Source organism: Notothenia rossii (assembly GCF_949606895.1).
Source record: "Notothenia rossii genome assembly, chromosome: 3".
In the NCBI taxonomy this organism is placed as follows: domain Eukaryota; kingdom Metazoa; phylum Chordata; class Actinopteri; order Perciformes; family Nototheniidae; genus Notothenia; species Notothenia rossii.
In genome coordinates, this window is record NC_136901.1 from 88,866,541 (window position 1) to 88,878,993 (window position 12,453).

At 39.3% G+C, this 12,453-nt stretch overlaps 1 protein-coding gene across 3 annotated transcripts; it reads left to right on the forward strand.

The window, feature by feature from the left end:
* Positions 1-3,301: 3,301 nt before the first annotated feature.
* Positions 3,302-11,075, forward strand: LOC307031247 (uncharacterized protein). Of its 3 annotated transcripts, none has more exons than XM_079668184.1 (8): positions 3,419-3,576; positions 4,054-4,140; positions 4,449-4,550; positions 4,895-5,277; positions 6,058-6,142; positions 7,064-7,206; positions 7,659-7,768; positions 9,620-11,075. In XM_079668184.1, exons 2-8 carry the CDS (start codon positions 4,068-4,070, stop codon positions 9,753-9,755), a joined length of 1,032 nt encoding a protein of 343 aa, XP_079524310.1. In that variant the 5' UTR covers positions 3,419-3,576; positions 4,054-4,067; the 3' UTR covers positions 9,756-11,075. The 3 variants fall into 3 exon arrangements, with proteins under 3 accessions (XP_079524309.1, XP_079524310.1, XP_079524311.1); XM_079668185.1 differs by having other exon boundaries at positions 4,895-5,088; XM_079668183.1 differs by having other exon boundaries at positions 3,302-3,576; positions 4,895-6,142.
* Positions 11,076-12,453: the final 1,378 nt, after the last annotated feature.

A 12,453-nucleotide genomic window follows, 5' to 3' on the forward strand; every position in this document is an offset into this window, starting at 1 on the left:
TCTGAGTCTTCATCATGAGCCTGAGTCTTCATCATGAGCCTGAGTCTTCATCATCACCCTGAGTCTTCATCATCACCCTGAGTCTTCATCATGAGCCTGAGTCTTCATCTTGTCTTCATCAGTGGCTGCAAGTATTTTTATCGCAAATTTTACTTCAAATTCTTTTGCTTATAAAAAGATGTTTGTATTGTATTGCTACGTGGTGCCTCTGCCTGTACCATATGAAGGAAGTGACAGACACCGTGCTGTTATGGTGCACAGATAACAGGATCCTGGGCTGTCGATAAGTCATCTCCTCTCTTTTTTCCTGAAGTGTCCTCTTCGGAGCGGCTCGTGAGTTATTGAGACTGATTAATATGGGCGGTGCAGGCTGGGACAGGCTGAAGGATGGTGCCCCTCACCCCCTTATCTCCATCACACACTCACAGCTCCACCCTCCTCATCCACAGCCTTCTTAAACTCAGATGGGAGGCTGCAAGATAACCAGCAGGGTCACAAACTCATGCATAACATTTTTTAGAAAATATTTTTTGAGCTAGAATCCATCACTGATATGTTTTGGATTTCCAGCCTTGGTTTGGTTTTGTGATATTATATTTCTGACAAGATATTCATTATTCATACAGGAGTCCTGGAGGTGATTAGGAAATTCAGTCCAGCCTCTAAAAATAGACTCTTGTTTTTGGTCTGCTGGATTTTTATCTGCTTTAAGTGAGTTACAGCTTCTTCATGCTGTCAGGAGAAGATGGGATCTCATAGGAAGGCATGCACATAAAACGCCACTGTAAAGGGACATTTTGAGTGTCATGTCACAAATTCAAGCTCTTCGCATATCATTAAAAAACCCTATTCTCTATCCCAAATTGCCATAAAAGGACACACAGTTAAAAAAAACTTGATTATATTCTACATTTGAACTATACTGTTAAGATGACTAATCTATGTAGTTACGTTTTTGGGAAAGATTAATTAAAATAAAGATTTTTATCATAATTAGCTGATTTATGTTAAGGAAGTCAATGTAAATTATGACTTTACTGTGTTTCAAAGATTAACTTTACCATTAAAACATTTTAAAACATTTGACTGACTGTAAAATTGGAGTTGACCTGTATTTACAGACCCTTTCTCTCCCCTCACCTCCAATCTGGCACAGCCTTAAATCCTGAACCACTGCCAGGCTTAAGCATTTGTCTGCAGGGTGAACGATAACGATAATCCATTTACACCATTCAACAGCAACAAGGCATTTGAATGGCATCAGTAACAGATAACGCTCTTACAAACAAAGCCCCTGTTTACACACGCGTTAATGTTTACATAATCAGGAGCATGATTTCATTTATTCGCTGAGGCAGCTGGTTTCCATGATATTTCCAGGTGCATGTTTGTGTTTCATTAAATGCAATATACTGTATGTGGGAAATCATTTTTGTTCTCTACCAAGCTGGCCCAAAACACTTGCAAACACGCTGCACTTTCAAAAACGATGCAAAATAAAAACACAAATGTGCCAAAACACATACAAATGAAGAAACATCTATACACCAAATTAATGAAACATGAGCAGGGTTTACGAAGTGCTGCATTTGACCAACTGTCACTAGAAATGTACCTGAAATGCAGTGTTGGGACTACTTATTGTGGTAACTAATAGCGTTACTAGTTACCTATTCCCATTAAGTAACGCCGTTATAGTTACTGTGATTGAAATGGTGCGTTACTGCGTTATATTATGTGATGGGACTGAACCGAATCTCCCTGCGGAAGTAATTTACAGGCGAATACAGCGATGTCCTCTCACAGCACCATGGAAAAGTGAAAGTAACCAGAGGAGTGATGATTGGTTAACGCGGGGGAACATTTCAGGATAAGCCAATCAGAGACAGAGTTGGGCGGGTCTTGCCTTACGGGGAAAATACACACACACAAACACTTGCTAATGCTAACACACACACACACACACACACACACACACACACACACACACACACACACACACACACACACACACACACACACACACACACACACACACACACACACACACACACACGGCAACGCTCACCACCAGCACACACACACACACAATGGCAGATGCAAGTATCAGCGAGAGCAGCAGCGCATTTGCAACTTGGAAATATAACCACTATTTTCAATTTGTGGGGATAAAGGACGCAAAACATCTTACGGTAAAATCTAAACTGTGTGCAGGACAGAAAGCATTGTCCACATCGAATAACAGCAATGCCAATCTCCTGAAGCACCTAACTAATGTACATGGGGCTATAAAACTAGTCGCCAAAGACCCCACCGTCTCAACCAATGTCTAAACATATCTTTTGTGTTTTATTGTTCTACTGCATTTCATAATGATAATTGCTACAATGATGGGGAGTTGTATTTTCTCTTACTGTACCACAGAACAACACAACAACTTGTATTTTTATTGTTATTATTTTTAAAGTAAAGTAACTTGTTACTAGTTACTTTGATAATTTAGTAACTAATAAAGCAACTAGTTACTTTTTGAGGGCAGTAACTATAACTATTACTACTTACTTTTTCAAAGTAACTTGCCCAACACTGCTGAAATGTAAGTTTTACCGGCTTATTTTAACAATGTGATCGTATGATTCCTTCTTGTTTTGTTGCAGATCTGCTGTAAACTAGCTAGCTAACGTATCTAATCTAGTCATTTCAAATATACTGACAAAATACTTACAATTATGAAACAGACTAACTCTGCCGACAGTATAATCCTTGAGGTAAAAAAAAACCTTTTCCCAGCTGTGTGCATCACTTTTTTGAGTCCCAGTTGTGTTTTGAGCTTCTTGCCAATGTTTAGTATTTGCTGCGCTTTCAGTAAATGCTTTGTTTGCTTTGTCAAGTTGGTAAATGTTTTCTAAATGCTGAGTTTTGGGACATTTGTGTATATATTTGCATCGTTTTTGAAACTGCCATACATTTCTCCTAATGGAAATGTTTGGGATGTTGTAATGTGTTTGCACCTGTCGGCCACCATAGACGATGATACTGTAAATAAATCTCCTCGAAAAGTAACACAGATAATTTCATGTTTATGTGGCTAAATAACTGAAATCAAGCACAGCAAGGCTGAGTCTGCACATTGTCTTGCTAATATTTGCATTATGACTTACCTTGTACCTCAGTCATGCAACACTCTGCCGTTTGACCTCAGTAGGAAGTTAATCCGTGGGAAAAGGGAACAGAAAGCACAGAGGATGAAAGTGTGGGGCCTGGGAGATAACCACTCTGCGGCAACTGAACCTGAATGGTGACTTCCAGTCTGTTTGTTTGAATGATTTTGGCCGAAAATGACCTGAAATCTGAACTGAGACCGTGAACATAAAGGTCAAGTTTATTCCAGACCAATCAGAGATACGTTGAAGTCAAAAATTTGATGACAGGACGAGAAGAGCATCCTGTTTGTGCACAATAAATATCGCTGCATTAGCTTTCATTTTTGCCGTTTCTGTAATAAATAAGCAGCAGCAACTTCATGTGAATGCAGTCGTACTGATACGGACTTCTTCTGACTTCCACAGATCCAAGGTAAGTGCACTTTTAGAGGCTTTTTCCCATTTCCACTATGTCATATTTTACCTTAAGTGAGCGTTTTGCAGATCCAGCTTGTAGTGCTTGCTCACATTATTATTATCATGATATTAAATCATCTAATTGAAATGTTTCTACTTGGAATAACTTAAGCCATGTTAATTTGTGCACTCCAAAAGCAAATGAGATTATAGATGTTGGCTCGATGCTTGCAATTCATTTAAATGCGTACCCGTGTTACCGGGAATATTTGCATGAATTAAGCAGGATTTTTATGTAAATATCACATCTGACTAGAAAGCACACTTGTGAATATAAAGCATTTAGTCATGCCCGAGTGAGCACACATAATTCATTGGAGCATACTTATAAACACTGATTAGAAAATGTTGTAAAAAATGTCTCTTAACTCTTATGTCTAAATAAGTGTGTATGTGTAGCTTTCAAACATCAATACATGTCTTCTCTGTACAGGAATATTTAGCAGAATGGACTTAATGGAAATTAATGACAACGTATATATCGATAGGTACCACTCAATGGAAGGCCTCGTCACCAAAGGTACATTATCGACCTAAAAACATATTGAAAATCTAAATATGAAGTGCTTTTGTAAACTTAGCTATATTGAACATATTTGTATTTCGGGATTGTGGGAAACGGTTTTCGATCTCTGTCTGTACGCACAAACTGAAAGATTGACAATAAAGTTGACTTTGATCAACTTACTTTTACAATAAATAATCTTTTCCATGTAAATCTAATTTGTGCTCTACTGTAAAAGCAGTTTATACAATCTTTTATATATGGTGTAAAGATATATGATGTATTTCTATTCCCTCTCTTTTAACTGTTTTCTTATGATTTAGTGGATTTCCAGAGGAGAAAGCAGCCGTCTAGATGTGTGTCTGTGTGTCTGGGGTTACTGTGTGCCGTCCTGCTGGCTGGAAACATCGGACAACTTATTTACTGTAAGTGAAATGCAGGGTCGCTGAGTTGGGGGTTGGGGGGGGGGGGGGGGCTAGTGGAGGCTGTGACGAGCTCGTCAAAACTGACCAGCGAAACTGTGGCACGCGTACACTGTAGAGTGCGCCGCGTTTGGGGGTGCTATTGGAGCCTCGTGGATGAGGGTGCTGCAGCCCCCTCAGCACCACCCCTTCCCGCGTCCATGGTGAAATGTAAACATTTATATATTTTGTAACTGCCATCTGGCTATTAAACTTTGAGAAACCTGATAATGATTATGTAGAAAATAGACAAAAGCCATAAATCCAATAATCTAAGCAAATCATTTTAATTTATTTGCACTTTACAGATGAGATATTCAGCCATCCAGCGTCAGGAGACCCAATGCAGTCCGGATACGTTCAAGATCGACCGCAGAGCAGTGAAAATAATTCAGCTGCAGAGAGGAAACAGTTAGAGACCAGACTGACTAACCTGACGACAGAAAAAGACCAGCTGCACCAGAGCTACGATTCTGTGACTGCTGAAAGAGATGAGCTCAAGGTCAGTTTCAACAAAGTGGGAAATGAAAGGGACATGTTACGAGCAAGTAAAGAGCAGCTACAAAGCAATTACACTTCACTGAAGACGAACCACGACCAGATGCAACTTAGTTACAGTTCTGTGACTGCTGAGAGAGATGAGTTCAAGGCCAGTTTCAACAATCTGCAAACAGAGAAGGACCAGTTACAAGTAAGTTACAACATCTTAAAACAAAAGGGCGATCAGTTTCAGACTAATCAAAATTATCTGACACACCAGCTACAGACCAACTACAGTCGCCTGCAACGGGAAAAGGATGAGCTGCAGGCTGAGTTCATTACGCTGACAGCAGACAGAGATGAACTACAGAGCAATTACACTTCGCTGAAGAAGAGCCAGGACCAGTTGCAGAGAAGCTACAATATACAAAGTATGAGTAAAAATCTCCTTCAGGTCAGCTCCGATTTACTGAGGAGAGACAAACAGCAATTGCAGACCAGGTATAACACTCTGCAGAGGGAACAGCAGCAGCTAACCATCAAACAGAATATATTGCAGAGAGAAAAAGACCAGTTACAGCGTTCATTTAGTACACTGAGAGCAACCAGAGATCATTTACAGAGCAATTACACTTCACTGAAGACCAACCACGACCAGTTGCAAAGCAGTTACAACTCTGTGGCTGCTGACAGGGATGAGTTCAAAGCCGGTTTTAACGATCTGAAAAAAGAGAGCGATCAGTTCCGGGCTATTCAGAATAACCTGACAGCAAGTGAAGAGCAGCTGAAGAGCGATTACATTCGGCTCCAAAGAGACAAGGATGAGTTGCAGACTTTGTTTGTAACGTTGACAGCAAACAGGGATCAGCTACAGAGCAATTACTCTTTAGTGATGAGGAACCAGGACCAGTTGCAAAAGAACTACACTAAGTCCTACAATACAGTACAGAAATACGTAGAACAATTGGAAACCAGGTTTAAATCTCTGCAGAGGGAACACAGTCAGCTGGAAACCAATCACAATATCCTGCGGAGAGAAAAGGGTGAGCTGCTGAAGAAGATCGACAAAATAACAGGTGAGTTTCTCATAAATAATGAATTAAATTATAGTATCAGCCTATTGGTAATTTAAAGGTCCCCTATTATACTGTTTTTGAACAATATATTATAGTTCTCAGATATATACAAAACATGTCTCTGGAGTGTTGGCCACGCCCCTCTGAGAAGTGATGAAAACACAATGGTGCTCTAGGACAGGGGTTCCCAAACTTTTCAGCCCGCGACCCCCAAAATAAAAGTGCCAGAGACTGGCGACCCCCTGTCGACGATTTTTTAATAAAAAAATTATTAAAAAAATTAATCAATTTTTATTTTTTATTTTTATTTTGTAATCATCGCGACCCCCACTCGGGGTCTCGCGACCCCCACTTTGGGAACCCCTGCTCTAGGAGATAAGGTGGGGAGGGGGGTTACCTTGGTTGCTGATTGGCTAATGGTTACACAAGCCAAAACATCGTTATGACATCATAAAGTGGCCAAAATCTGATCAGCTCATTTTCAGACAGGTTTTTATATAAATGGATCAGGACAAAAAGAGAGAATCTTTGTTCCTGAAACTTTCAGAGTCTCTTTCCACAGAGGGGACACATGTTGATGTAGAAGAGACATGAAGAAGAGGGGACACATGTTGATGTAGAAGAGACATGGAGAAGAGGGGACACATGTTGATGTAGAAGAGACATGGAGAAGAGGGGACACATGTTGATGTAGAAGAGACATGGAAAAGAGGGGACACATGTTGATGTAGAAGAGACATGAAGAAGAGGGGACACATGTTGATGTAGAAGAGACATGGAGAAGAGGGGACACATGTTGATGTAGAAGAGACATGGAGAAGAGGAGACACATGTCTATGTAGAAAAGACATGAACAAGAGGATGTTGCATAATAGGTGACCCTAAAATATGTTTTTCTCTCTCCATGTTTTCAATCTGCAGCCCGGCCCTGTCAGACCGGCTGGAGCAAGTTCGACATCAGCTGCTACTTTGTCTCATCGGTTTTTAAAAACTGGACGTCAAGCAGACAAGAGTGCATCGACCAGGGAGCGGACCTGGTGGTCATAGACAGCCTGGAGGAACAGGTGAGGAAGAGGGAGAACAAGAGGAAGAATAAACTGGGTCATATCTAAAACATGTGTCTGTTGTCGTGGAGGATTAACAGAGCAGAGGCAGCTTGAAGAATGCTTCGGAGCCGATTCTAAAAGATGGTTTTATCCCTTTGTGTTTATTTGCACCAATAATGGAGGGGTGACGGAGCGATGTGGCTGAGAAGAAGTCACATGCACAAAGATAAGAACAATGACTGGCTTTAAGGAGGGTCCATATGAGGTTGACATGCTATGTTGTCCAATTAATTGAACAATCAGTTAATGTAATAATGGGGTTGAGAGTTTTGCATATAGAAGAAACTGGAGAGGAAGACAACTGTACTGTGTTTAATAAAATGTAACATTCGTAAGGGTCCATAACAGTTTTGACTGAAATAAAGTTGCATATTGATGTTTCCAGTTTTCTCTTTCTGTTACACTTACAGGAATTTCTCAATATGTTAATGCACAAAGACCAAAATGCCTGGATTGGTCTGACTGACAGTCTGCAGGAGGGGACTTGGATGTGGGTGGATGGGAGCAACGTCACCACAAAGTAAGTTCAACAGAAAGATTGTGAATGAAGTCTTCTTTAATCGTCACACACATTTACACAGCACCACACACACAGGGTGTCGGCTTTTATCGCGTCCTTGTTTGAGGAGAGCTTGAAACACATCCCAGTGTTTTGTGTTAGCCTGTCTGCCAAACAGCTTTCTGTTTTGAGAAGTGTACATTTTGTTTGGATTTCGGCAGTCCCTGTGGGCAAGTGCGGAAGTGTTTCTGAGCACCAGAGTCCATTAAGGAAACTTTTTAGTGCAGCAGGTTTTCAAAATCTGCGCTGAAGGAGTTTCTGGATGATTTTGCCATGTTCCTACCTAATATGATTTATCACAATCATTGAAAATACATTTGCAGAAATATTCTTGTTTGTTAATATACAGTAGTCTGGTGTCTTTAGAACAAAGATCAGTGATGGTTTTACCCCAGTATTTCGTTGAAGAAAGACTTCATGTTATAATAATCTTACACAAACTGCATACAATATCTGTCAAAATATGTTTTGTTTCTAATCCTTTGTGAAACAATGAGGTAATGTAAAGTTTGAAGGACAGTTTTAATGCATATCCATCACATTCAGCTCAAAGATCTGGTCCAATTATTCGGGAAGGATTGTCAAACTGAGACCTTGTGTGAATGAGTTTTAAAATATAAAGGGGTGATGATGGGGGCAAAAAAATGATGATTACATACGATCATTACATATCTTTATTGTAAGCAGATGTGTGGACTTGTTTTTCTGATGACCTTTTACTTCTTACATTTGAACACAAATACGTGTACTTTCTACTTCTTACATTTGAACACAAATACCTGTACTTCCTACTTCTTACATTTTAAAAACAGGCTGGTAACTTTAGTTTTAATATGCGTTTGGTGGCGTGATCATTATTATAGGCGCTTTCACACCGGAGTATTTTTACCCGTACTTTTCCCGTTTGGTTCCGTTAGTGCCTGGAATTTTGCGTTCACACCAAAAAGAGGACTTAGTTCAGAGAACTTTTACCCCCATTTTTAGTGCCTGCTAGAGAGGTGGGACTTTCCTGGGGAGAAAGAAGTTCCAATTTCTGATTGGCTGGGCGAATTGCAAACCACGCCCTGTAAAACTCAGAAAAAATTTTTTAAGCCGCCATTGTATTTGCTGGCATTAGCATAATTAGCATTAGCATTAGCCCCGCTTACCAACGGAGAGAGAATAACTTATGGCAACACAAAAAAAAACATGGGAGCGGTGGAGATGAGGAGGTGTCGGCGTTCTGGTGATTTACTCGGAAAGGTTCAGTAGAAGCTGCTGGGAGTCCCAGCAGCTTCTACTGAAGCCAGCCCCCAACTCTGGGGACTTCCGGCCGGAGACTTCGGGTGGCACTCAGGGAACTTATTCCCATGTGAACGCGATCCGCTCATAGTTCCATGGGGGTACTAAGTGCTGGGACTAAGTGCTAGGAACTAAGTAGGGCAAATTACTTGGTGTGAAAGCGGCTCTTGCGTGCCTGAACAGGATCCATGTATCCATCATTTCCTGGTCTTCTCTAAAGAAGAGGGACCAATGAAAACGTTGTCATGTTGCCGTTGTTCAGCATGGAAACATTCATTAGCTAACAATGACATTATTGTTCTATTAATATAAAGAGAGGTCAGGTACTCTTTAAAACAGCTGTTAGTTATGGGTACTTTTTACTTAAGTACATTTCAAAGCCCATACTTCTTTACTTTTACTTAATAAGTTTAGTCAGTACTTCTACTTTTTAAACACGAGTATCTGTACTTCCACTTGAGTAAAGGATGTGTGTACTTTTGCCATCTCTGATTGTAAGAAGCCTTTGCCTCCCTGTTATCTGTCCGTCAGTTTCTGGCAGCCCGGGCAGCCCAACAGCTACAATGGGAACCAGGACTGTGGAGAAAATATTCAGAAGACCACAGGAGTCGGACAGTGGAACGATGACGGATGTTTCGCTGAACAGAACTGGATCTGTGAGAAATAACAAGGATCTACACAGTTAGTATTAGGGTGGCTTTGGACTCTGAACCTAATATACATCTTTGATTCATTGATTCTACTTTAAAACGTATTTGTTTATTATCATGAACAGGGACACTGAAGTCATTGTCACCTAAACTGTCTGCTAATTCTGGGTTAACTCACTAGAACATCAATTATGTATTAATCCGCATCTGAAAATAGTCCCATGCAAATTATTCCTTTCTCCAATTTGAGGATCATTTACCAGAAACCTTTCAAAGCTGTTTGAGGAAATAATCAAGCCTTTCTCAGAAATTATAGTTATATTATTATATATTTGTGGACAACTTTTAGAGGTTTTACTCCTCAGTGTGGTAACCATACACTTAGACATAAACATACACGACATACTATAATAATAATAATAATAATAATAATAATAATAATAATAATAATAATAATAATAATAATAATAATAATAATAGTAAACTGGCAAGGGTGTCAAACTCAATTTCATCGCGGGCTACATTAGCATTATGGTTGCACTCAAAGAGCCGGTTGTAACTTTAAGACTATATAAAAATATAAAATAATGTATTATATTACATTATTACCTCTGCATTGGATTATTATCGGATAGGGTAATAACTACGTCTGAAAGCAGAAGTCTCGGCCAAATAATAGCAAGTCTCTTCTGTGCCCAGGTCACAAAATGAGATGCATTGTGGGACATGTAGTTTATTGGCAACGTGCTTCTGTAACGCGGCATCTAACCGTATAATAAACGTATTATATTCTTTGCAAGCTCTTGCGGGGCCACATAAAATGAAGTCGCGGGCCGGATTTGGACCCCGGGCCTTGAGTTTGACACCCCTGTCTTAAAGGGTTGGTTCAATGTATGTATTTTGTTATCTTGCTATGTAGATTGTTTCATTTATTTGCAGATTGTTTAATGTTAATCAGAGATTGTGTCCTCCATACAGCCAATTATCATTTAATATTAAGTTTTGATGACTTTGATTCAGATCATTCATAATCATTTCATACGGTTACCAGATGATTAGTGTTTTATACAATGCATTATAAATTAATTGGCTGTAGAAAAACAGATTTTGCCATCAAAGTCTATTCTACTGTATTATTCTATAGCCTTTGGCATAGCTTTAGATATGTTTGCAAATGAACATCTGTGTGATTCATGAATATATATAAGCATGAAATGAATGTATATGACGAATAATGTATGTTACAAAGCACATACATACACCATTTGCATATGGTATGAATAATTGACTGCATTTCTGTGTAATGATTAAATGAACTCTCCTCCCCTTCTCCTAAATACATTCACTGTTGTGTTTGATGTGTGTGTTAATTAATCTGGTAATTAATTATAAAAGATACGTTTTCCTCGCTTCTCTGTTTAATGGTACGCCTACTTAGATTCGACCACAAAAATGAAGGAAAGATTATTACTTGTATGCTGTAAAATAATTGTAATTAAAATAAAATCCACAGGCCGCTGGGAACAGAACAAACCTCAACTTTACAACAAAGAAATCACTCAAACTGATGACATTCATACAGTGTTTGGAGCAGTAACGTTTGTTTAGCTGTCTATGCTTAAGATGAGAAGCAAGAGAAATGTATTGAAATGCTGGCGTTGTACATACACACTTTTCTATCTCCAATTCATATGTATTTGTATATCTATGTTCCTTTTTACATTTGCATGTTTAGTTAATTTCTTTACTTCTTTATTGTACCATATATTTGTTATTTATTTATAGATTTTCTGATTTTTGTATAGGTGCCGATATTTCACTTTTTTTATAACAAAATGTTTAATACTTCCCTTCCCCTGTGTTGCTATTTATATATATTTGATCAAATGCAACACCCTTTTAACTGTTTTTAAAACTATGTTTCTCCTCTGACTCTAACCAAACCATCATGTCTGGTTGAGACTTCTTGATCTTATATTTTGAGAAATGTATTGAAATCCTGGCATTGTTCATGCAAATGTTTCTACCTCCAGTGAAGATGTATTTATATATCTATTTTCCTTTTTAATTTGTTTGTGTTAATTTCTTGACTTTTTTTTGTATCATATCTTTTTTATTTATTTATTAATTTTCAGATTTGTGTATAGGTGACAATATTTTACTTTCTTTATTACAAAATGTTTAATATATCAATTCCCTTTTGTTGCTATTTATATATATCTGATCACATGCAACACCCTATGTTTCTCCTCTGACTCTAACCGAACCATCATGTCTGGTTGAGACTTCTTGATCTTTTATTTTTAGTCTGAGCCAGGGGGGTGGGGGGGAGCCCATCTCTCCTCCCGACCACAGGCCGTTTGGATCGGACTCATCTCTTGGGGGGGGGGGGGGGGGGGAATGAAAAGGCTCAGTCCAATTACTGGCTGAGATGCCAGTAATTGGACTGGGATGCCCCCTTCAAGAGCAACCGCACTCACGACACCCAACACTCACCACACGGTGTCTCTGAGCACTGAATGCATCTGCCCTGTGCACGGCTCACATGTCACTGATCCTAAAGCGTCTTCTGTGTTGTGTAACAGGCAGCTTAGTGTGGCTGAAGGGGTCATTTTGTGAATGATTGTCATGTGTTGCAGAAGAGTGACAGGCTGCATGATGGGATGCAACGCAATGCAACAGCTCTGCATGCTACACATCCTGCTTTAAAGGTCA

Excerpts from the sequence above, each read along its gene's own strand:
- LOC307031247 (XM_079668183.1), top strand. The coding sequence starts at position 4,068 with ATGGACTTAATGGAAATTAATGACAACGTATATATCGATAGGTACCAC. Across the intron at positions 4,551-4,894 it reads CATCGGACAACTTATTTACT|ATGAGATATTCAGCCATCCA; the intron begins GTAAGTGAAATG and ends TGCACTTTACAG. Across the intron at positions 6,143-7,063 it reads GAAGATCGACAAAATAACAG|CCCGGCCCTGTCAGACCGGC; the intron begins GTGAGTTTCTCA and ends TTCAATCTGCAG.